The 27,151-nt window shown below is 41.3% G+C and overlaps 1 protein-coding gene across 1 annotated transcript in view; it reads left to right on the top strand.

Annotated features, from left to right (window-relative positions):
- The window catches only part of adamts3 (ADAM metallopeptidase with thrombospondin type 1 motif, 3), a 111,376-nt gene that overhangs the window by 8,641 nt on the left and 75,584 nt on the right, over positions 1–27,151 (top strand). The window contains exon 4 of the mRNA XM_058069735.2: positions 22,785–22,941. Within this exon, the coding sequence (XP_057925718.2) occupies positions 22,785–22,941 (157 nt within the window). The remainder of the gene's footprint in view (positions 1–22,784; positions 22,942–27,151) is intronic.

Below are 27,151 nucleotides of genomic sequence, written 5' to 3'. Positions count from 1 at the left end.
GGTGAATCTCTTTACAAAGACACTGTTTCTTTGGCGATGCTGTGTCACGAAAATTAACGATGCATTTTGGAGAACTAGCTAATCAATGACTTGTTTATTTCGAACATGAAAAACATCCAAAGCACAACAAACCAACCAAAATCATTCATTCATTCATTTTCTACCGCTTTTTCCTCACAAGGGTCACTGGAGCCTATCCCAGCTGTCTTCGGGCGAGAGGCGGGGTACACCCTGGACTGGTGGCCAGCCAATCACAGGGCACATATAGACAAACAACCATTCACACTCACAATCATACCTATGGACAATTTGGAGTGGCCAATTAACCTAGCATGTTTTTGGAATGTGGGAGGAAACCGGAGTACCCGGAGAAAACCCACGCATGCACGGGGAGAACATGCAAACTCCACACAGAGATGACCGAGGGTGGAATTGAACCCTGGTCTCCAAGCTGTGAGGTCTGCGCACTAACCACTCGACCGCCGTGCCGCCCCAACCAAAATGAATACAAATAAAAATACCTATGTATATATAAACGTACACATGTTTGAAAGGGAGTGGGAAGAAATCAAAACTCATCTAATCCCACCCCCCTAACCACCCAGATTCCAACTTCATCCCAACAAAACATATATTATTCCTTGTCTACACAGAATGAAAACCCCACATCCAATCACCCTCACCCAGCTTGAGGCACCCAACTACGTGCCAAGAGCAACCAGTTCATTATTATCATCCTATCGTACATCGCCCAGTACAAAAGAAAGAAAGAAACCACTCCAACTAAACAGTCACCACACCAGTCATCACAAGTTAACATGGATATAAAAACATCAATGTTATGGTATTGTTTCAGTGAGATTGAAAATAAAAGTATGGGGGAGAAAAAAAGAAAAATATTCTTTAAAATACCTTAATACTCTCATTCAATCCCAGCAACCACTTCCGTACTGGCCAATTCAGACCATTTTGACTGATCATTCAAGGCACAAATGGCCACATAAACATGGAATCTACCAAAAGGATCTACTTTTTTCACTTCTTAGTAATACTAGTAGTAATCAGCAGTAGAACCTAGATGGGTGTCAGGAAAATATCTATCCAAATATACCACCATAGACCCCAGTTCAATTCCACCCTTGGCCATCTCTGTGTGGAGTTTGCATGTTCTCCCCGTGCATGCGTGGGTTTTCTCCGGGTACTCCGGTTTCCTCCGTGTGCATTTGTACGTCTATGTTGTTTATGTTGGTATCGTTGTTTAGATATTTCACTCTTCCAAAAGCAACAAATATTTGCGTCAAAGTGAAAGTTAAAAAAAGCATAACTTTCTCCCAGCTGATTCTACTGCAGATACGAATTTTGGTATTTTGGTAGGCTCCATGTATGTATAGCCATAGAACCATAGAACATAGAATAGAAATATTGGAAGTGCCTAGGACACGGGTCAGCAACACACGGCTCTTCAGCCTCTTTGTTGTGGCTCCCTTTGCAATGCTCAAGTATTTTTTTATGAGGAAAATACACATCTTTGTAATGAGTTTTGAAAAAAAAGGACTTTCTGTGAGACCGTATACTAGCAAGAGTACTTTTCAACTCCACTTTTTCTCCTCTGAACTACTTTGATACCCCAAAATTCCCTCCAAATCTGGTAGTCAGTCAATATCTTGGGAGACTCCGAGCAATTCGCTCTGGATGTGAGCACGTCGCTGCACATTTCTTCAGGCGTCGGGTATTGAGGTTTAATGATGTAAGATGTCATCACTCTATGAGTTGGCTTCCATTCCACATGCACACTACACTTCTATTTGCTGTATTATGCTGTTAAAACTTGGTAAAAATAAGAAAGATTCAAACTTTCAAAAAATATATTGTTTTTAAATTATGTTTTGCGGCTCCAGCCTATTTTTCTTTAGTGAGCGAGGGGGTGAAATGGCTCTTTTCATAGTAAAGGTTGCCGACCCCTGGCCTAGGAAGATCAGTTAAAATGGTTTAAAATGGCGGCTACTGAAGGTTAATACTTTAATGCTGAGTATCTGTATTGCAATAATTCATCCCAGGTATTTTTTAACCTTATTTAGTGGTCGGAACAATACCTTTGGCGTTGGTCTTCTCGCTGTGTTCAGCGAGGCGTGGCAGCAAGCAGTACATCATGCACGGTCTTAGCCTATGTCCACACCAACACGGCTGCTTTCCCCACTCAGGTGTTTAAAAAAGGTCCATCCACAGGAGAAGTGGTTGAAAAAAATGTCTGTCAACACAAAAAACACATTCACCACCTGTCATGCGTGTTTTAGCCAATCAGAAGCCTGGAAAAAGCCAACATGGCTGACGTGTTTGCACATTAGGAAGCAACTATTCATGTCTATAGTGATATATGACATGTACACTGACATCTACATTATCTTTAGAATGGGGGCCGCCCAGGAAACATCATGAATGTTTTTTTAACTCACCCGTGCTCCTGCACAAACCAAACCGACGTCTGAAAGTCAACAACTTGTGTTATTAAATGAGGTTTAGAAACACTCATTTCTTTCAACTCAAACCAAAAAGATCATTCTGGCCTGTACGCTGTTTTTGAAAAAACTTCTCAAGGCTTAGCAGGAAGCAGTATATCATGCACGGTCTTAAATACAGACTCTTACATTACTTCAGAGACGGGCACATCCAAGGACGCCTATCTCCTATGTCTTCTTGCTGTGTCCAACAAGGCTTAGCAGCACGCAGCATATCATACACTGGGCTAAATTTAGACTCATAATATTTTGCAGACGATGACATCAAAAGATAATTTGATTAATTTGGTCAGTTTTGCGGCAGCACGGCGGACGAGTGGTTAGCACGCGGACCTCACAGCTAGGAGGACCAGGGTTCGATTCCACCCTTGGCCATCTCTGTGTGGAGTTTGCCTGTTCTTGCATTGTCCATAGGTATGAATGTGAGTGTGAATGGTTGTTTGTCTATATGTGCCCTGTGATTGGCTGGCGACCAGTCCAGGGTGTACCCCGCCTCTCGCCCGAAGACAGCTGGGATAGGCTCCAGCACTCCCGCGACCCTGGTGAGGAAAAAGCGTTAGAAAATGAATGAATGAATGAATTGTCCATATTTTGTCCTCGTGCTGCTTTGAGTGAGGCTTAGCAGCATATCATGCATGGTCTTAAATACAGACTCTTACGGTACTTTGGAGATGGTGACAACAAAGGATGGAATGCCACATTTGGTATTTTTGTACATTTTGGGTCTGTGGTCCATATTTGTGTCATCATACTTTGTCCTAAAGGTAGACTCAACATTTAACAGCAAGCAAACTCAATATTTGGAGTCCAAAGATTTGAGGCATCCTTTGTTATTTTGGGCAATTTTGTCCAATACTTTTCCATTGTTCTGTCTTCTTGTTATGTTCAATGAGGAGTAAAGCAGGCAGCATATCATGCATGTTTCAAATACAGACTAAATCTTACACTATTTCGGAGCTGGTAACATCACAGGATGCAAATGCCACATTTGTTCATTTGGTCAATTATGGGTATGAGTCCCATGTTTTTGTCTTTGTGCTGCTTTCAGGGAGGCTTAGGAGCAAGCAGCATATCATGCACAGTCTTAAGTAGAGCCTCTTACACTATTTTGGAGACGGTGACATCAGACAATGTGATACTAGGTTCATGATTTTGGTCCATTTTTGGTCTGCAGGTAGCATAACACTGTCTTAAACATGTGTATGAGTCGAAGGATTCACGGCCATATTTGTTATTTTGGTCAATTCCGGGTCTTTCTATTTTGTGTGGTGTCATAGTAGGCATGCACGGTCTTGAATACAAACTCTTACAGTATTTCGTAGACGGGGATATCACAGAATGTGATACCATATCGATTATCCATTTTAGTCTTAGCATCAAACAGCATATCATGCATGGTCATAAATACCGACCTCCAGTCTTTTGGAGAGAGTAACACCAAAGGACATGTTAATCATGCGATGCTACATTTGCTATTTTGGTCTATTTTGGGTCTAGTGTCCATTTATTTGTCTAAACTTGACAACTTCAGTGTGTTTGGCGTCGTCTGCACTTTCCTTTGACCAAGACCGGAGGAAGCAGTTCATCAATGGCTCCCTCCTCAGGGGGAGGATTTAGTTGGGTGGGTGGTGGGGAGTGGGTGGGCACACAGGATGTGAGAGTCATTTGGCTGTCAAAGGTCATCTTATTTTTTTGGAAAGTGTTGACTTCAGTGAAAGGCTGTTCCGAAATAATAACAAACAATGCACCGGGCGCTTCATTAGGTACACCTGCACAGTAATTCATTTAAATAATTAATTTACAAGTAATAATTAATAAGTAATTAAAATAATTGGAAGCCACACATGAAGAAATGGCTTTTAATCAAGTTGTTGTGTTTAATTCCTACATAAAAGGCATGCAGGAGATATTTCAAACATTCATTTCTTTTCATGAAGTTAAAAAGCAAAATAACATGTCAATTTAATGGCTTTATTGATTAAATGAAATGACATTTTGAGTTCATTAGTTTGTATATGTTATTTACTTATTTTATTTTTCTTTTGCTGTAATTCAAAAAGTAAAAATCAATGACTTTCTATAAAACTATAAAACCCTCACAATCACGTAGGAAATAATTAAATCCAACTCTTCTGCTCCTGAAGCTCTGCGCACATGACGGTGAGAATCGGTCAACACACGCACCTCGGCTGTGTTGCCCGTGCTCTTATTTTTCTGACATGTAGACCACATGGTGGCGCTGTTATGAAACCTTGCAACATTTTTCACACAGTTCTGCAAAACACCCGCCGTTACATTAATACCACAAAATGTGCTTGCACGGGCACCCAAGCAACTGTCCATAAGGATGGTCTAAAACGGATAAAAGCATCGGGTGCGCCGCACACGTCAGTTACTGTCAATAGTCTATGTTATCATATAAACTCCTTCCTGGAAATATGTTTTCCTCTTGCGTGTAAAACAAGTGGAACACGGATGTTCCTGTCATTGAATAGGTGCCCAGCCTCGAGGCACGTACATCAAACGTGCGGCCGAGGGCATCGTGGACAACTTGTTGCCGAAGGGCTGTCTCGCTTTGATCTGCGGCGAGGTGTGTGTTTTACCGGGCCTTAATTATAGCCGGCAGCCTGCAGCCTGCAAGTCTTTACTGCGGCCAGGCAGCTTATGAAGCAGATACTTCCTGTGTCTACCACAGGAGCAGCAGTAGCAGCAGGGTGTGTGTGTGTGGGGGGGGGGGGTGTGCTTGGGCGGTAATCAAATGCAAAGTGTGAAGTGCTGAGCTGGACTTCTCAGAGGTCACATGCGAAGGAGACGCTTCACCTTGTCCTTGGTAATGAAAGCCAACATCTGACATTTTGGAGTACTGCCGGGACCCCCGATGATGCGAGGGGTTTTGTTAAGGAGGTTTGGCAATAGTGGGAAGCATCTCACACCTCCTGGACCAGACTTTCCTGGCTTGACCAGAAATGAATACATTGCATCAGTACTGGACCTGAAAATAATACTGATATGAAAAAAGAAGATGGACAAGTGGCATTTTGGGGTCCCGCCGGGGCCTCTGATGATGGTGGGATGCCGTATGGGCCTTGAAAAATGTAGTTGAAGCAACCTGACAAACAAAGACAAAGAAGTTGACCCCTTGGGAGAAGGTGGTGGTGATGGTGTCTGGGTCCCTCACCTCCTGGACCAGGAAAGTAGTGTTTCCTAAAAGCAATATTTTGACTTAATGGGGAGTGAAAGCCTTACTTTGGTGTCCAGGTACTGTCGTACACGCTACTTTGGAGCGTGTGCAGTCGGCGTGGTGAACACAGTGATTGTGGCGATGCGGAGCGGTGAAAAAGTGGCCTTGGGGCGGAAACACTGCAGCCTTGTGCCACGTGGAAGCTGCAGTGTTTGCACGGGTTGCACATGTGTGGCCCCTTTATGATGCCCACGTCCTTCAGGGTAAAGATGGCTGCTGGGGCCAACCTTCCTCCACTCGTGGAGCTAAAACATGGCCGTCATCATCAGCGACACAATACATTCAGCCTTTACACAAACACCAGCTGTGTCTGATGGGGCCGTGTGGTTCCACCCCAGTCCTGTAGGCGGCAGCCACTAGCATCAACACATGCGTGCTAGCTGCTTCACACAATAGGCTTTTTTCACAGCAGCTCCATCTGCTGGATGTGGCGAGTCCCTGCTCCTCTTGATGTCGATGCAAGGGATCTATTCATTATACCTTTATTATTCTTCATTTTCATCTTTGGTCACGTGTGTCAAAGCGTGGTAATGTGTTGTAACGTTTGGGATCTCGTTTATGTAAGACTTGTCTTCTTTATGCTCCTTTTCATTCGAGATTGGAGAATCTTTTTCAATAAATGAATGAAATTAAATGTTTGCAATGAAATATTTGCTAATGTGTGGTAATATTTGTACATTTGTGGTACTGTGTGGTAACAGTAGTAATATTTATTAACATGGGGTAATGTTTGGTTTGGTAACATGTGGTAACATATAGTAATGTTTATTAACGTGAGGAAACATGTGGTAACATATAGTAATGTTTATTAACGTGAGGAAACATGTGGTAACATATAGTAATGCTTGGTAACACTTGGTAACATGTGGGAACATATAGTAATGTTTATTAACGTGAGGAAACGTGGTAACATATAGTAATGTTTATTAACGCGAGGAAACGTGGTAACATATAGTAATGTTTATTAACGTGAGGAAACATGTGGTAACATATAGTAATGCTTGGTAACACTTGTTAACATGTAGGAACATATAGTAATGTTTATTAACATGAGGTAACGTGGTAACATAGTAATGTTTATTAACGTGAGGAAGCATGTGGTAACATATAGTAATGTTTATTAACGTGAGGTAACATGTGGTAACTTATAGTAATGTTTATTAACGCAAGGAAACGTGGTAACATATAATAATGTTTGGTAACATGTGGTAACATATAATAACATTTGGTAACATGTCATATAGTAATGTTTGCTAACATTTGGTAAAGTGGTAACATATAGTAAGGTTGGTAACATGTGGTAACATGTAGTAATGTTTATTAATGTGAGGTAACATTTGGTAACATATAGTAATGTTTATTACATTTGCTTAACATGTGGTAACATATTGTAATGTTTGGTAACATAGTAACATATAGTAATGTTTGATAACATGTAGTAATGTTTATTAACGTGAGGTAACGTGGTAACATATTTATTAACATTTAGTAACATGTGGTAACCTATAGTAATGTTTATTAACATTTGGTAACATGTGGTAACATATAGTAATGTTTATTTACATTTGGTAACATGTGGTAACATATAGTAATGTTTGGTAACATGTGGTAACATATCGTGATGTTTATTTACATTTGGTAACATGTGGTAACATACAGTAATGTTTGGTAACATGTGGTAACATATCGTGATGTTTATTAACATTTGGTAACATGTGGTAACATACAGTAATGTTTATTAACATTTGGTAACATGTGGTAACATATAGTAATGTTTGGTAACATGTGGTAACACCTAGTGATGTTTATTAAGATGTGGTAACATTTGGTAACATTTGGTAACGTATGGTCGTGTATGGTATGGTAGTATTATTAGTGTACCAAAAATGTGGAGCCGTGTAAGAAGGGTGTTAATGTTAGGTCGTAATGAGAGTGTTTGATGCTTGCAGGTCAGCTGCTATTCTCATACTTGATTTACTTTGTAAAGTCAGCTGGAGAGAAGCAAGCTCTGCTGGAGACATCTTCTGGTACTTCTTGTTCTTCTTCTCGTTCTCTTTCTTCTTCTGGTTTTTCTTCCGACTACTGTTCTTGATGCAGTTCGTTGTTTTAGTGTTCTTTTTCTTCTTGTTCTTTTCCTCTTTTTCCTCTTCTTCATTGGGCTTGTCTTTATCTGAATGTTCTCGTTCCTGTTCTTTTTCTTATTGATGTTGTTCTTCATGTTTTTTGTTGGTTTTTTCCCTTGCTTTTCTTGATGTTGTTCCTGTTCTTTTCATTCTTGCTCTTTTCCTTTGTTTTCTTCTTCTTCTTGTACTTGTACTTGTGTGTGTGTGTGTGAATGTGACATGGGTGTACACACTGCACATGTGTGGCGGAGGGAAGGAAAAAAATGATAAGAGCAAACAAGGCAGGAATGCAGCTGACCTCCAAGCCTAGTGGGCGGACGCTGCGTCGTTCCCATCCTCCTCCTGAAAGTTCACGTCTGGCACACACACACGCACACACACACACACACACATACACACACTGACCTACTGTACCTTGTCAGCATGTTGACGCTTCACATTCCACACACTTTCTTGTATGTAAAGCTGGACGATGTCCCCAATTTCATCCATATTTCCAGCATTTTGGCGGACTTTGATGTTGCGTTACGTTAGCAACATTAGCATAGCTACAGTGCTAACATGACAACATCACATTTTAACATCCTGCCAGATTAGCCCAGTCACGAGAAAAACTTGCATCTACCACATCTGTAGCTGACTGACAGAGAGTCGGCAGAGCACCAGGCGTCATTTTAAGATGTGTAGCGAAGCCTGCATGTATTCATTTAGCATGTGTGCGATAGCACGTGCTAATCGTGTGGACAGATGGTAGTATTTTTCTATCCCTTTGGGTATCCTATAATGGTCCTATCAAGATGGCCACCGCCTACTGAGCCAAGCTACTTCCCCTCCCTGTTTGCTGATATTCGTACGTTCCAAAACATCCTCAGTCATGACCTATATCATCTTAATACCCGCCCACTTTTTCTGTTGTCGTTAGGCCAGCACATTGAGGGCCATTCAGTGGCATGAAGTTTTATTTTTAAGTCTGACTTAAGCACATGACCCGACCCCCCCTCCCCACTCCCCAAAAGACGTCGGCAAATGTTTGCTCTGTGTTGCTGGCGCACCGACACACCAACATTGGGTCAGGACTCACATTTTATTTGAAACCTTTGGTATGGAAGACTTGATATGTAATATTTTGAATTAATTCCTGTGATTTTGTAACTTTTTCCCAACCTATTTTTTAATCTTTATTTATTTATTTTGTTATACTTTATTTATTTATTTTTTTAAAACAACACGTCAACAGCAATACAAACACACTCAAAACAAAAAGGGAGCACTGGACATACCCAGCACACAATTTGGCTATCCCACATTCCCTGTCATAGTACAATTCGAGTCATTTCCTTGATTTTTGTCCGTGAACAGTGTCCATTTCACCCGTTTTTCCACACATGTATTTTTCAGTCCTCAATCTATGTGTCAATAGTTCCATGTCATGTATTGTGTTCATTACACAAAGCCAGTCCTCCAGTACCCGGGGGTCTTAGATTAAGGCATTTTTTGGTAATGGCTTTTTTATCTGCTACCAACATGATTTTATACAAATATCTATCTTCTCTTAACACAAAGTCTTCCACCAGGCGGCCCAGATACATTCATTCATTCATTTTCTACCGCTTTTCCTCACAAGGGTCGCGGGGGTGCTGGAGCCTATCCCAGCTGTCTTTGGCCGAGAGGCCAGCCAATCACAGGGCACATATAGACAAACAACCATTCACACTCACATTCATACCTATGGACAATTTGGAGTCGCCAATTAACCTAGCATGTTTTTGGAATGTGGGAGGAAACTGGAGTACCCGGAAAAAACCCACGCATGCACGGGGAGAACATGCAAACTCCACACAGAAATGGCCGAGGGTGGAATTGAACCCTGGTCTCCTAGCTGTGAGGTCTCTGTGCTAACCACTAGACCGCGCCTGGCCCAGATACAATACATGAAAAAGTCACACTGTAACCCAAAATCCTCTCCATGGTTTTACATACCCTCTTCCAAAAATTAATGATATTTGGGCAGAACCAAAATACATGTGAATGGTTGACATCGACCGTACCACACTGACGCCAGCATGGCTGGGTAACTTTAAGATATTTTTGTTTAATTTCTGGTGTAATGAAAAATCTAATTATATTCTTTCAGCAATGCTCCCTCCAGACCCGAGATGATGTTGTGGTGTTTTGGGTCATAATCATACCCAACCATTCAGTTTCTGTAATGTTTGTTTTGAGCCCTTTTTCCCATTTTTCTTTAATATAATGAGTATTCGCCTTTCCCTCCATTAAATGCTTATATAGTGTGGATACTATCTTGGTAGTTTTTTAATTGTAGGCAGACATTGCCATTTGAATCAGCCCATGTCTTCCTCTATTCATCCAGCATTTATTTTCCTGTCATAGTAATTTCTCATTCGTATGTATCTAAAATAATCATATTCTCCCAGGTTGTATAGTTGTTGTAGTTCTTGGAAGCTCATGAATTTCCCCTTGTTTACTATCGTACACCATGCGGTTATACCCCTTGGGATCCATTGCTGAACGGTCTTATCATGACTGTTCGGAACAAAGTTCTTATCGTAAGCTATCCATTGTAGCAGACAGAGTTCACCCTCTAATTTGAGTTTCCGTGTTAGACTGAACCATAGTTCGAGTGTAAAACCCGTCTCCCTCTTTTGTCGCCCGCAATGGCAATGAATTTCTCTTCCACTAATGGTCCGTTCCAAGTTTTTCCATTTTGATACAAAATGTACATCACACCAATATAGAATCACTCTCATCTGTGCAGCATGGAAATATTCTTTAAGGTTTGGTAGTCCGATGCCCCCCTTGTCTTTACTCAATTACAATCTTTCAAATTTGACCCTTGGCTTTTGCTTATGCCACACAAACCTTGAGATCATTTTATTCCATTGTTTAAACTGTTTTTCCGGAATATTAATTGGTAGTGCTTGGAATAGATAGAGAAGCCTTGGGAGCATATTCATCTTCACGGTCTCTATCCTAAAATCGAGTACAAGAACTTCCCATCTTTGAATATCATTTCTAATAACTTGGTCTACCTTAACATAATTGGCATTGAATAGATTCATTTGTCCATTTGTCGTGTTAAATTAAGCCCAAGGTATTTTATGGTTTGTGCGTCCCATTTCAAGTCATATTTATCTTGTATGGCCTTAGCTGGGTGGTAGTTAAACGTTAAGATTTGTGTTTTCCTTAGATTACGTTTATATCCTGAGTAAAAACCAAACATTTCCAAATGGTTTATCAGTCTTGGCAGGCTCTGATCTGGGTCCCCCAGATAGCAAATGACATCATCCGCAAAAATTCCAATAATATGTTCTTCACCATCAATCCGTATTCCAGTTAATTCTGTGCTTTGTCTAATTAGCTGTGCCAGGGGTTCAATAAAAATTGCAAAGAGGGTTGGTGGCAGGCAGCATTCCTGTCTGGTAGACCTCTGAAGTGCCATGCTCTCAGTTCGGCTACCATTTATTTTTATTCGTGCAGTTGGTTTTTGGTACAATGTTTTAATGCATGTGATTGCCTTCTCATTTAATCCAAATATCTTGCGTACTTGGAAAAGGAAGGACCGATTCACATTATCGAATGCCTTTTTTGCATCCAGGCTTATTAATGCAGCTTTAATATTATGATGCTTGACATGGTCAATAATGTGTAGTGTTCTCCTAATGCTGTCATGAGTTTGGTGCCCCTTGATAAAGCCTGTTTGGTCCTCGTCTATGAGGTCATTCATAATTTGTTCATATCTCTTTGCTATGATTGACGTATACAGTTTATAATCAACATTTATCACATACTACAGTATTAATTGGCCCTGTATCCTAGAAACTGCCCATGAATGATACGGGAAAAGACCGAAATGATACTGTGTCAAAGCCCAGGGCAGTGATACTGATAAAATATAGAGTTTAACCATGTCCAGTATGTCCTGCTCTGGTATCGTATACTCGGACACTCCCGGCGAAAGACAAATAGGGAAAATAGCAAACAGAATATTAGAAATGGAACGTTTTATCACCATTAATGAGGAGGACACTCCTGAAATGATCGAAAAAACTAAAAACGCAAATACAAGTCGGAAAACCAAGGGCGACCTCAAGCTTTTTTCTGAATGGCTCATCAACTGCAAGAAAGAACGAGGACTGGTAGAAAGTATTCCCCCGCCTGAGTTAGACAAATACGTGTCTATGTTTATTTTATCAATCAGAAAAGAAAATGGGGATGAATATGAGCCTGATTCTCTCAAATCAAAATTCAACTCTCTGGCACGTTACATGATGGAAAAACGAAAAGCTACACTGTTTAGACATAATACATGTTATTACATGTAAACAGTGCAAACACAACAATTGCAAAAATATTTCAACAATTATATTTTATCAACAGTCTTATCTTATCAATGTCTGACAATTAAAGTTCCATTAATCAAGTTTGGGTTTTTTGGTGACTGGAGAAGCACTAGGCACTAAGCACTCGTGTGCTGTTCTCTGATTGGTTGTTTCACGGGCACGATACCAGAGCAGCGCACTCTGGTATCAGCTACGGGGGCTGATACTGGACATGGTTAAACTCTATATTATTATCTATATTAAACTCTATATTATATTTATTATTTTTTATTATATATTTTATCACTATCACTGCCCTGGGCTTTGACACAGTATCATTTGGGCCTTTTCCCGTATCATTCATGGGCGGTTTCTAGGGTACAGGGCCAATTAATACTGTAGTATGTGATAATAAGATCACCACATGGTTTGTCTGGTATCAGGCCCAGTATCATGCCCCCAAGTGTCAGTATCAGCCCGAGACCGAAGGTGATAACCTATAATTAGCACTGAGACGAGTCTACATCCTGAGCAGGTCTGATTGTCCTTTCCCTTGGAAATTACTGAAATCAAGGCCTCGTTCCACGATGGTGGGAGTACACCGTGCTCCAGTGTATAGTTAAAGGAAGACTGTAACAATGGAACAAGCTGCGTCTCAAATATCTTGTACCATTCGGATGGCAAACCATCACTATCGGGAGACTTATTTGGTTTAAGTTTCCTAATGGCCTTCTCTATTTCCAATTTAGAAATAGGTTCTGTCAAAAGGTCATTCTGTTTTATCCCTACTGCAGGTAAATCTAGTGTTTCCAAAAAGGATCTCATTTGATCAATGTTTGCTGACGGGGTTGACTATAAAGATCATTATAGTACTTATAAAAAATACTTTTAATCTCTTTTAGGTTATAAGTCAGGTTATTTGTAGATGGGTCTCTAATTTTATAAATGATCCTCTCCGCTTGTTGTTTCTTAAGTCTCCTCGCCAGTAGTTTTGTTGATCTAGGTCCAGCCTCATAATAAGAATCTCAATTTCTTTTCTACTTCCATAGTATACATTTTATCCAATTTTTCTTATATTCCTGAATCTTTGGAAGCAGCCCAGAATCCTGGGTAATCTTGTGTTGTTGTTCGGTTATGAGTAGCCTTTCCCTTCCCTCCTTATATTATCTCTCTTTTTCCTTTTTGGGGGCTGCTGTTTTGGCTATGTATTTTCCCCTCTCAACTGCCTTAAGGGCATCCCACCAAATATTCAGGTTCATCTAACCGTTATCATTATCCTCCTGGTATATTTGAATGTCTTTCCCAGCTTCTTCTATGAATGTTTTATTATTTAGGAGTCCCGCATTTAGTCTCCATCATGTGTTCTTCTTGTCTGGGTGTAGGTCAACAGTTAAATGAATGTCACAGTGATCTGACACATCTGCTACTCCAATTTCACAGTCTTGTATTCGATGTAAATCACTTTTTAAATTGAAAAAGTAATCAATTCTAGCATACATAGCTCTTATTGGGAGTTGAATAATGAGTGTAATCTCTTCTCTCTCCATGTATCCACCATACCAAATTCATCTAACATTGTCTTAAGACGTTTAGTAATATGATTGGAATTTCTCTTCTTATTTGTGGTATCTATTCTATTGTTCATCACAGTGTTGAAGTCACCCCCACATATCAACATTCCCTCCATCTCCAGGACAATCCTATTAAACAAGGTCTTGAGGAAGTTTATGTCAGCCATTGGTGGGGCATATACGTATGTTAGCTAATGTTATCATTTGGTCTTCCAGTCTTCCGATCACAATAATATATCATCCCTCTTTGTCACTAATTACTTTAGTACTTTCAAATCACACCGACTTGGATATGAGTATGGCCACACCCCTCCTGTTACTCTGCAGAAAAAAACTATAGTTAATATTTTTGTAATATTTTGCATCCTTTTTCTCTGTTATATGATTTATTCTGCAGTCCAGGCCCCAAAAACGTAGAAAACATATGAACCATCACACAAAACCTCACAAAACCCTGAGATTCCAAAGAAAAGGGATGTACCTAGCCATCTCCATTGGTCCCTGTTGGTGGGAGGAGGGGAAAACACTTAAAAAGAGGGGCCCCTCCCTAGCACACCCCAGAAATGGGGATTCACGAGAAGTGTCCAATATTTAACATTAGCCGTTCCTAGTTATTTAAACTCTCTGGCATCATCAAAAGTTCAAACCTCTAACACAAACAGCTACTGTTAATTATTTCAAATTTCTGCCTCATAACCATGAGTGCATGGAATACCGTTATACCAGACTTGAGAGTATCAGTCACAACCAATAATATCAACCTGGCACCACAGTAGTATATGAATATGATTGTCACCAGCTGTTCTACTTATCCAAGATTTTAAACTTTGATTGTTGGATTCTTCTGAATTCCGTGAGCCTTTCCTTCGCCCGTTGTGCCTGCCGCGCCGATCTGTTTGCATGGCAGCAGCTCCCTCAGTCGCTCCTCCATTGCGGTCGCCGCGTCCTCCCTCGTTGTTATAGACACCTCGATGCCCCGTTTATCCAGATCCTGGGTTGCCTCCCTTGCACTCTCGTAGATTTTGAGGCCCTTTTCCAAATGCACTCTCATCTTCGTCTAGGGCAGGGGTGCTCATTAAGTCGATCGCGATCTACCGGTCGATCGCGGAGGTGGTTCTGGTCGATCGCTGGTCGATCGCGGCGTGACATTAAAAAAATATCATCCTAGCATCAATGCCGTCACTTGATTGACATACAGGACAGCCATTCAGATGACAACTGAATGTTGCCCTTCGGGTGACCAATCAAATCAAACAACGCCTCTAAGTGCAGCAGAACTTACGATGTCAGCCTATCATCCATCCCCGTTACTTGATTGACATACAGGACAACCAGTCAGATGACAACTGAATTTTGACCTTTAGGTCACCGCTCATGCGTGAACAACGATGCAAACTGCTAAGCTAGTTGGCGAATTACGTGCGAATTACGTCAGATTTTAAGCCCTCGCTAAAGTTTATGGTCACTAAAATGAGTGAAGTAGCTGGACCAAGTAAAAAGGCAAAAACATATTACTTCCATACGGAATGGGAGGTGGACTTTTTTTTTCACAATGTCTTTTTGGAAGTGCGTTTGCCTGGCTAACCTGGCTATCAGCAGCTACTGTCCGGACTATGCATCCCTGGCTGATTCAATTCAGTGCAAGTCATCAAAGTAAACTCAGGTAATTACAAAAAATGTTAATAGTTAATTATGTGTGTTTTGCAATATTGGCTCATTTGGTTATGTAAGGTACATCAACATACATTGTACGTACAAATAATCCTCAATACATTTGAAAATAAATAGATGTTTTGCATTTTTGTAGTGGGTAGATCATTTTGACTCTGTCATTTAAAAGTAGCTCGCATGCTGAAAAAGTGTGAGCACCCCTGATGTAGGGGGTCTGGAAGCGGATGGCTCTCTGCTTCAGAGCTGCCTTTATTGGACCGTATGCCTTGCGCTTTTCCAAAACATCAGCAGCGTAGTCGTTGTCAAAGTAGAGTCGTCTGCCGTCAAAGTCGATCTTACTCTGCCAAGCCTTCCGCAGCACCATCTCCTTCACGCTGAAGTGTAAAAAATTCACCACGATCCACCTGGTGGCTGCGGGCGTGTTGGGTTTGGGCCCGAGTGCCCGGTGAGCTCGCTGTATTTGTAGCTCGACCCCGTCCGGCATCATGAGGTGTTTTTGGAGCAGTCTATTCACAAATTCAACAGTTGACGTCCCCTCCGCCTCCTCTGGCACCCCATAAATTTGAATATTGTTTCTCCGCGACCGGCTCTCCAGCTCAACAATTTAATTCCACATGCTATCTTTCTCCTTCCTCTCGGCTAGCAGCATGTCCTTTATTGCTACGCAGGCCGTCTTCATCTCGAGATGCGTGTCTGCGCCTCGGTAATGTCAGCACTGTTGCTCTGCAATTCTTTTATAATCTCGCTTTTAAAATTTGTGAGGTCTTCCTTCATTGCTTTCTCGAAGTCACCGAGCTGCTGGCTTTAAGTCTAAGTCTAAGTCTTTAAACTCCTGTGTGAGCAGTACAAGACCCTGGAGCATTGGCTCATAGCTCGCGCCGCTAGCTTCTGTAGTCGAGCCGTCGTCGTCATTTCTCCATTCGTCTTTCTCCGCCATTTCCTGTGTTTCAGTTGCCTTCTTTCTCGTTAGATGACTCCTTTGCTTTTTCCTTCCTTTCATAGTCGAGTAGAAGCAACTATAGTGCCAGTTTAAATTCATTGGAGGTACTTTTGAACACCAATGGTGGGAAGCTCACACTTACACGTCCATCTTGCTAGCGTGCCACCGTAAGTCCAGTTTTTATCTTTATTTGTTAATTTTTCATAATATGATGACTTTAACAAATACATCATATTTTTCCCAATATTTCAACTTTATTCAACTAAAATTATGTTATTTTTCCTCATAACATTACGACATTATTCTCATATTTTTTGTTAGAATACAACTTTTTTCTCTTCATCATATAATGAATTTATTCTCCTAAAATTGTGATTTTTTTTCTCATTAAAGTACTTTTTTCAGCCGCAGTGGACATGGTTGACATCCAACAAGATAACATTCAGGAGCGGGACAGGAGGACACAAACGTTAGCAGGGCTAGCATAGCTATGTGAACTCCAGTGCTAGCGTTGCGCTCATATTCTAACAGCGACATCATGCTAGGCTAGCCTGTTGGCCAACCCGCAAAAAAACAGCTGTTAGCAAAGCGCCATGCTAATGCTAACTAGCTTGTACATTCCGGCAACATGACATACCGCAATGAACTCACAAACAACCCAAGTTTGTATCCATACATTTCTTTTCAGCTGTTGGATTTCAACTCTCACCTCCCAAAAGAACATGGTAGGACTCGTTTTTTTTTGGTGGTTAACTGTGTCGTGCTTCATCCATTTTAAGCTGTGTTGTGATTTTTTCTCGGTGAAGACGTGCGATGTGACATCATAACTTTCATTGCAGTTAGTGTATGCAGTTAGCCTGTGGTCTGGTAGCTAATGCTAACAGCAAGCACTGGTCTATTCACTGCTGTACTGTCGCTTGCTAGCTTTTCCATATCACTTTTGAAATTGGAACTTGGAAATAAATTGAAGCACAGATGATTCAAATTCAAGCATTTAAAAAGACCCTCAGGTGCCGGGCAAGACATTATGCTATAAAATCTTTTTAACTGCTGGCTGTTTCGATACTAAATAGGAGGAAGCTGCAGAACAACAGTTTGCAGGTCGCACTTCCTTAGGCAGCGAACTGGTTCAGGCAGAGTAACACAGGAAGTGAATACAAAATAAGGGCATGAACCAGGAACTAAGGCAGGAAAAGAAACTAAAGGAGCTGTCACAAGGGCCCACATCGTGACAATTATGACGTAGAAGTATTAAAGAAATATGTCGCTTAAACATGTTTAGCGTCCAAATGCCATGATTTACTCTGCGTGTTTATTTTTCTTAACTCGTACTTTCAGGAATAGTTTTTTTTTCCTCCTCCCAATCAAACGACAAGAAATCAACTTGTGGCGCTTTCAAGCTCAGGGATGAAAATGGCAGCTAATGATGACGAAGGTTTGCTCACATTTCTGAAAGCAAACACACCTTTGAACAACACCGAGGGTGAAAGGTGCCACTGTCCTGCCTCGAGCCAGCACCTTTTTTACCTCCGTAGCGACTTCTCTAAGAGCTTTGGACTGAAAGAGGCTGTTTCTGAAAAACTGGAGCCCTTCAGCTGAATCCCATATGTTGTTTTTGGCAGAGCGGCGCTGTCTGCTTGGCCCGGCCTGAAGCTGGGATTTCAAGTGATGGAACACAGGAGTCTTCATCGGGAGTCTTCATCCTCCCCTTTTTTAGGATGTTTGGGGTCCCGAATGGTGCGACCTTTGTCAAACACCTGCCGTTGTTGACGAGTGTACCTGTAGCGCTTTGTCATCGGTTTCCAACTCGACATTGTTGACGCTTCTGTCATCTCTCGTCTTCATTTGGGAAGTCACTGAGTTGATATTGCTATCAATATGCTGCTAAATACATTCATATTCATGGAACTATTCAGAATTGTGACCTGAACGTTGCCGGTTCGATCCTCAGTCTCAATTTTAATTTAATATTATTTACTGCCTTCAAACTCCAACACAATTTGTAGCGAGACAACAATTTACATTTTAATTGTAATTCATTGATTAAACACATTTTTTAAACAGATTTTTATGATGTACATATATTATTTATTATATATATATTATTACATATTATTATTATTTATTTAACTTGCACATTTACATTTTATTTGTAATGATCACATTTATTATTAGATTACATGATTAAATGTTTGCCTCTTTTCTGATATGTTGCAGACCAAAGCACTAACTGGGCCTCCTCGGGCGAGGGTGTCCAAAGTGCAGCCCGGGAGCCATTTGTGGCCCACAGCTGTTTTTATAACGGCCCTGAGCACATTCTAAATATACATTTAAACAGGAAAAGTAACTCAAACCAACTAATACTTTAACATGGCAATAAAAGCGTAAGAAGAAGTTCACCAGTCAGCTTACTTAGCAAGATATCCTAAAATACTTGCTGAAATGTGATGTACTCACTACTGTACTGTGTATCGGTAAACAGGAAAGCTTGGTAGATTTACCATGCACTGAAAATGAGTCACCACACGGCCGTTGTTGTCGAAATAGCTGGCAACACAAGTGGTTGTTCCTCACAGTGGATACTCCCCTGGTGCCGGCAGCACTCATGCAGCCCCAGTCTGGGATGCTACCACCACCGTACCTGAGACGCGTACATATATCTGACGTTTACTTTCAGTCGTAGATAGTACAAGCGTTTGGGAGAAATGCGGGGGCTGTCACGTTTGTGTCACTAAAAAAAGTAACTTCCAAACGCATCGTCCTGTTAGTGCAGAAAAACACGGCTGCGGACGCTGTCAGCTGCTGCACGGAATCCAGAGCGAGAAGATGGCATTTCCAGGTCATTAGAAAACGCTCCGAATCAGGCACTATCAAAAGTTTTCGCCAATTATCCGGCTGTCGGTTTGTTTGCCGCACCGCCACGCGAGGCCGTCTTCCACCAAACAGGATAATGGACCCGCTGCCTCATTTATTCATCATGCGTGTGTGTGTGTGTGTGTGTGTGTGTGTTAGGCTTTGCCTCCCATGACCCACACAGAAAAGGGGCGTCCCATTGGCCATTATTTTGTTTTTAACTTGCAAAAATTCAGCCCCAAGGTGAATTTCTGAGATGCAAATCAAGGCGGAAGAGCAGTTTTACATAATGAGAAGAAATAAACAGGAAGTAGACAAAAAAGTCAAATCACCCTGGGTAATCTGCGCTCCCCCTGCATGTGGAAGAATCAGTCATTGGTTGATTGACAAGCAAACTGCATTGCACTGCCTTTAAAATGCTGGAAAGCACGATATTTATGATTACCATAATGTGTACCCGCATGATGCAGGTGCCGGATAAGTGTGCTGAGCTGAGAGGCGGGGGGGGGGATAGACCCCAAAAAGCATATAAACAACACAAATGTAAATGTTGAGCTGATTGCTTGAGCCCCCCCCCCCAACCCCCTGTTGCTTTCGAAGGGTAGAAAGCAAATCTACCAATCTACCAGCCACCATATTTGTTATTACTTTACAGCCTTTACGAAGACAATAATGCTGAATTTGGATGTTATAACAAAAATATACTGTACATGTCATATGACAGCTAGACTTTGTTAGAAAAACTAAACCAATGATGTAATATCATAAGAGTACATTAGTAATATTACAGAGAAAACATTTTGATAGGAATATTGTGTGTGTTTATTTGTTTTTCTAATGCATGAAACCAAAGTTAACACACAAAAAGACAAGCCAAAAGGTACATAAAATAAACGACCAAAATTTCCATCATCCCTTTGACCACCCACCCATCAACTTTACCATCAGCACCACCCCCGCCATCAACAGCAGGCCGTGGCTCACGCCTGCGCCGCCCTGCTCCCCAGAGCCGCTCCTCGTTAATATAATTGCATTTGCATAAGGAAGTGGTAAGAAGCGGAGAGCTGCGTTGAACATTTGGAACCTCTCATGCAGCGAAATAAGGTCAACAGGAGATTAGAAACAGCGCGGTCCGAGGCGGCGCGGTTGGGCTGCCGTCCTGCAGGAGGCTCACTATTCTGAGGCAATTTTAAAAGTAAACAATAAAAATAATATTTTACATAGCAATTTGCTACTATTTTATCAAATGTATAACATGAATTACTAAAATGACATGAAACATAACAAATTAGTTGATGTACAGTTTACATACATATTTTTTTTAAAAACGTGATTGATTAAGATTTTTGCCTCTTTCTTAAAAACATAAAAAATAATTTTATTATTTAAATCCATCTTAGTTTTTTTTCACAATTTTTTTTTCATCTTACGCAATGCTTCCATCAAACTGACATAATTTGTTTGTAAATTTAAATATTTGTATTTATTGATCGATTTATGGATTAATTAGTTAATTTTTGAACGCATCGTCCAAAGTGGTAATCATATGAAACAATCAAGCAATATCTGGTTGCAGCACTCATGTCCATGTTGAGATAGTTGAATGCAGATAATGTAGGTACTTCCTGGTTGGGGTACCAACCTCGTTGGCCTTTTTGTGATCTAAGAACTTTGATGGATGGTTGTCTCTGACAAGAGGGTAGGAAGGCAAGTGGCGTACGGACATGACTGATGAAAGATGACCAAAGGGAATGTTGTATGCATACCTTGAAAGCGCTCCGTGCGGTATGTGGGAGCCACTCGCTCATCCAGAGACGGAGCATGCAAATGTGTCACACGGGTGAAATAAGACTCGGGCGTGATGGCGAAGACTTGGGGCACAGTGCATGATCGCCTGGCTGTGCAGGCAGGCTAACCCCGAGAGAAATGTCAGTCTCTTCAGCTGCTAAATGCTCCATTATGTTCTCCCTGCCTGCCGCCAACTGGGAATGTTTTCCGCTTGATGGAAGAACTAATCTTTTTACTTCCTCACGACTTCACGGTCCAGTCCATGTACCTGGTTGCTGCTGGGGGCGGGGCGGCATAGCGATCGGCCATGCAGGGTCTCATTGAGGCATCCTTCTTATCAGCTGTGTTACTGTTATCAATGGTTACTAACTAGTGTATTAGTGCTCTATAAAGCAGTAGTAACCTACTAAAGCAATTTTAGCCCCTAAGCTTTACTCCTTGGTTATTATATATATTATTGTATATGCTATTGTACTAATAGCTTGTGTGAGTGACAGGCAGAAAAGCTCTGATTCAAATCAGAGCCACCTGCAAGCTTGCATCATATAAATGGCAACTAACAGTTACTTTCTTAGTCGATTCATCTGAAGTTCTCAATGAATCGAGTCGTCGGTGGTAAGGCCCCATTAAGGAAAAGAATCCCCAATATTTGTGTTTATGGAACATTATGTTCATAAAGCGAAAAAAAATCGTAGCAAGTGACGTCTCAGAGGCTCCCTCAGAAAGGAGTCTGTTATGTAAACGGAACACTGTTTTTACGTACTACTTCCCATGACGTCCATTGTGAGCTAGCTCATATTAACTTGTCTTCTAGAATGCACAGAAAAGGGAAAGGGAAATTGCGAATAATGGGCAAAATTAATTCATTGGAGGCTGCACGACATCTCTGTTTGGAGTTTGCATGAAAATGAATGAATGAATGAATGAATGAATAATTCATTGGATATTTGATTAATCATTGATTTATTGATGAATGGTTACACCTCTTCTCTAGACCAGCTAGCCAGTAAAGTGCAGTTCAGTTACATTGTTGCAGGCTATCATGCTAGGCTAGCCTATTAGCTGAAGAAAAACAAAACTACACTTATTTTAAAATGTGTATTGATGTGTATATCAGCATGAGCTCTTCAGAGCACATTGCATCAGTAGGGCGCCTACGACCGGCTGGGAACGGAGCTGGAGAGGGAGGTCTGGGATACCCTGCTTAGGCTGCCACCCTCCACGACTTCACCTCAGATAAAAAGAACATGGATGGATGGATGGATGGAAAGACGGACAGAAAGATGAAATCAACTCTGTTATCATATTTAGTCTGCTCATAGCAATCTGTGGGACGGGACAGAAGCGTAGTTCCCCCCACTTTGGGGGGCAACCAAGATGTTTGGAGGTTTACTAACATTGGCTGGTGCCCGTTACACATGTGTAGTTTTAAATCATCTTCACGGTAACACTATTGAGAAAAATGGTCCGATTCCAGCCCCTGTAAAGATGTTTTGCTTGGTGGCGGCCATATTTTCCTACCAATCTTGCTTGTCAGTCCCCTGAAGGTACGTACCGAATTTTGCTGTGATTCGGCCAAAAGCCGAACCGTGTGTTTCAATACAATATATGGAGTCTCATAAGTCTCTATTATTTTTGTCAGAAAAATAATAGCAACACCGAGGGGTTGCACGTTTTGACAAATGTCGTCCTTTTTTTGTTAGATTGTAGTTCTTCATTGACACCCGGTGTTGTGTTGCAGGCCGGGATGATCCGCACAGACTCGGACGAGTACTTCATTGAGCCTTTGGAGAGAGGCACCCAGGAGCTGGAGGACCAGGGCAGAGTCCATGTGGTCTACCGCAGGTCAGCGGTGCTGCAGAGCCCATCTGACATCTCGGTGGACTACCAGAGCACAGGTAGGATGTTGGAGAATGAATGTTGGTCATGGAGAGATCTGGACCCAAGCGTCCAAGCCTCCATACGTGAGCGTTAAATCGCAATGCCAATCCTCTGTGGTGCTTGTTTTACGGTTGGCAGCTCTTAAAGGAGATAGCAGGAATCATGCTTTGGAGAAACACTCCAAAGACCCTGGACAATCAGCGAGGGGAAATGTTCCTTTTGCACTCTTCCTTGAATTATTGATAAGAACAAAAGGGAGATGGAACGCAAAGCAAAAGGCTGATTGCAGCGAAGACTTGGATGCTTGTTATCGCTTCTTGGAAGCGTGTTTATGGACGTGGCTTCCCTCTGCTACAAGATGGAGATTGTGGATATCACTGAGGCAGTGGTGCCTAAGGCAGTAATGTCTAGGTCTTCTTGGATTTTCATTTTTCATTTATGGTAATGGTAATGGTTTCATTTCATTTGAACATGCATCAGATTACAATTGAGTGCATCACATAATCAGTTCACAGTTCCACATGTCCAAAAGGAGTAGGAAGAAGCAAAGCTTATGAAATCCTACCCCTCCATCTGGTACTTTTACAATCAGTAACTGTTACATTTGTTCACTTCCTGCCTTTCTAATATAATTTAAGTATTTTATTTTGTTTATTTATTTTTATGTCACATACCGAAGTACGAGGTGATATGACCATACAATGGCATAATGGGTACCATAGTAACTGTCAATATAGGGATATATATAGCACATTGTTTAGTCTGTTGTGTGCTGCAGCAAAACAAACAACAGAATATACGGTATTTTCTGGACTAGGAGTGGCTCCGAAGTCGCATAAGGCCAAAAATGCATCATTACGTAGAAAAAAACATCCATAAGTCGCATTTTTTGCGGGTAATTTATTTTACTACTTTTTAACTACTTGACCAAAACAGACATTACGTCCTCTTGGAAGGCAAGTTCTAACAATCAAAGAATCGAGAACAGGCTGAATAGGTGTAAGATATGCTAACACAATGCTTATTCAGATACACCAAAAATAAACCTGAACAGAAAAGGTGTCCAGTGTTTATGGAACATAAACACCTTTTTTCATTTATAAGTCGCTCTGGAGTATAAGTCGCAGGAACAGCCAACCTATGAAAAAATGTGCGAAAAATATGATATACAGAAATAGCACAAAGAGGTCCACCATAGACTTGAGAGTGAAAGGAAATAATACATAATTGGACGTATTTAAGGCTGCAAATGGAGTGGGAAGAATTAGAATTCATTAAATCCCACTTCAATCTGTCAAAAAGATACTTAAATAAGAACCAAAAGCTTTTTTTCTTACCTCAAGCATTCACTGTATGTAATGTACACATTTTTAAAGAGTACCATTCTGGCCCAAAGCTTGAAATATGCTCTACAGGGGTGCCCATGACTCGTTTATAATGCCAGCAACTCATAGAGTGCTTTTATACGGATACAGTAAATAAAGAAATACTACAGGTTCTCAATTGTATTTACAGAAGCACCTCCATATGATGAAGTGTTTATAAATGTCTTATTAATGCTTAATAAAGCATGACTAAACACAGAAAGTGTCGTAATGCTTAATAAAGTATGACTAAACACAGAAAGTGTCGTAACAATGCACTCTCTTGCAGTTGCCTTCCTCCTTGAGGGTCACATAGACTGTGGGAACCGGCCCCCAATAAAAGAGGCTTATCCCTCTGTGTGCGGAACAAGCAAATACACTCGCGTCTTTCTTGCTTGTTTTGTTTCAGCTTTCACTGCGTCCTTTTCTGCTGGCACTCCTCAAAGCAAAACACAGCCAGCGAGCATTTTGTGTTTCCCCATAAAACAACTTCTGTGTGATGCGACGCGCCAAAGAAAGCAGAGGGCAGTGGGAGGATTACGCGGGGGTAAGGTGTTAACAATCGGCCCGCCCATTTGTGTCGTTCCGCAGCTCGGCTGCGTCAACACTTTTGATTCACGGAGGAGATTCTTATCAAGACCACATGAGCGTGTTGGTCAGATGTCAGCACGTATGATGACTCATTTCAAACGCTCAGGGTCGCCATCTCGAAACTCACAAAGTCACACTGCCTCCAAATGTCGTGAAAGAAATCGATCTTTTAAACCAATGATTCCTTTTTGGCCATTTTTAAAGGGGACCTATTATGCTAATTTTTGGCCCTTTGTATTGAGTTGTGGACTCCTATAGAGCAGCTACACACAATGACCCGCACAGAAGGCTTTCTAGATATTCCAGAGTCCGCACCTATTCTTGCTGTATTTCCTTGAATTTTCATTTTTTCAACATTCTCTTTTAATTTATTCCACCCACGGACCGCCTCCAGGCACGCCCACTCCGCTGTGATTGGTCACGGTCCCAAGCGCTCCGGAATTTTCTAATTTTTGTCATGGAGCTCAGGAGACTTTGTCTGGTCTCATTGTCGGACACACTTTGTCAGACGAACCGGATGTGAAGACACAGCGTTTACTAAGTGCAGACACCCTTGGCACAACATCGGTAGTGTCAATTTGGTCATTAAGCGTTTTTTGCAGGACTGCTCTGGTAGATCCACCGATGTGCTGAAAGTGGGTTTTAGCAACTCCCGACATCGGTGAGCTGGTCATTTGCATGCATGCCGGTAAGACGCTCCCATATAATGCTACGCAAACAACCGCTTGCTTACACAAAATAAACACACAAAATAAACACTGATAAATAGTTACTACACTTTGCGCTTCTGACTTGTCAACATGACCAAGTGACGTTGGATGGGCATCAGACTCCAGCAATATGTATTGTAATTCATTGCTAATTACTATACAATGTGAATTGATATATAGGTTTGTACATTTATTTGTATAATAATAATAAAGTTTATGTCCAAGTGGAGTAGAAACTCCATCAATTGGTTGTTTAAAAATAAGTGTGTATAATGTAATGTATTGCCATTCATAATGAAAACAAACTTTCCACATAAACTTGCCAAAAGTAACCAAAGTGTGTAATATCAGCATGGCCGTGGCTGAGCGTGATTAAGAAGCACTAATTGGCTGCTGCGGTGACTTTGCGTTGAATAACGTCGCCGTTCCGCTCACAAATCTGGGACCTGTCAGGATTCTCAACATTCCCATCCCCATTAAAGTTCCAGCTGCCAGACGAGTGTGGAACAAACAAAGGAGGAACGTGCCTGGAAAGAGAACGAGATGTGATGTTAGCTCGCCGCACACGTGTTGACTCAGCACTTGGTGAGCTCCTTTTGGGGGTGTGAAGGTACACAGTGTAAGAATACCGGGATGGAGAAACTATTACCCTTGTCAAGTCGTACTTTGGGAGAAAGCTTTCCCAAGGATCAATCACTCCCACTGTGGATTAGCCGTGATGGAACAACCTGGACCACCATATTTGTGAAACAGAGAAATTCTAGAATGGGAGAGCATTTCCCTTGAAACGCAAATGGCAAATAGGGAAACCAAATTGTTGTGGAGCGTCATATTTGTGTTTGTGTTTGTCCATCCGTTTATTAGCTAGGAGGCTACTTCCTGGTTCATGGAGGAGGATGGAAGCTGACAGGACTGTACCAGTTTTCATTCCAAAACGGGGTACGTTTTCCTCGAAACCTAAAGAGCAAGTAGAGAAAAAAGTACATCGTACATTCCCCAGAAAAATTATTGCTCAAACAAAAGTAAAAAAATTGTGGATGGTCATATTTGTGTTTATTTACCTTTCTGTTTATATGTGCCCTCTCCAGCACCCCCCGCGACCCTTGTGAGGAAAAGCGGTAGAAAATGAATGAATGAATGTTTATTAACTAGCAGGCTGCTTTCTGGTTCAGGGAGAATGATGTAAGATGACAGGACTGTACCATTCTTATTCCATCATGAGGGAAAGTTTAAACAGTAAATACAGAAGAGATGGGCAGAGATGAAATGTTCTCGCCATTCTACAATCCAATATGGGACAATCCCTTCACCTTATATCATCTACTGGGAACCAGGAAGTCGCCTGTTAGCTAACATATGGACAGACAAACAAAAACAAATCTATCTCTTCTTTTGTTTACCGATATGTGGTCCTCTCTTTGAAATGCCATTCTACAATCTAATATGGTACAGTCCAGTCACCTTACATCATCTACTGGGAACCAGGAAGTAGCCTGTTAGCTAACATATGGACAGACAAACAAAAACAAATCTATCTCTTCTTTTGTTTACCGATATGTGGT

The sequence above is a fragment of the Doryrhamphus excisus genome, linkage group LG3 (assembly GCF_037039965.1).
Source record: "Doryrhamphus excisus strain RoL-2023G ecotype Guam linkage group LG3, RoL_Dexc_Guam_v1.1, whole genome shotgun sequence".
Classification (NCBI taxonomy): Eukaryota; Metazoa; Chordata; class Actinopteri; order Syngnathiformes; family Syngnathidae; genus Doryrhamphus; species Doryrhamphus excisus.
The sequence above is the reverse complement of the archived record's forward strand: the minus strand, read 5'-3'. Positions and strand labels throughout refer to the sequence as shown.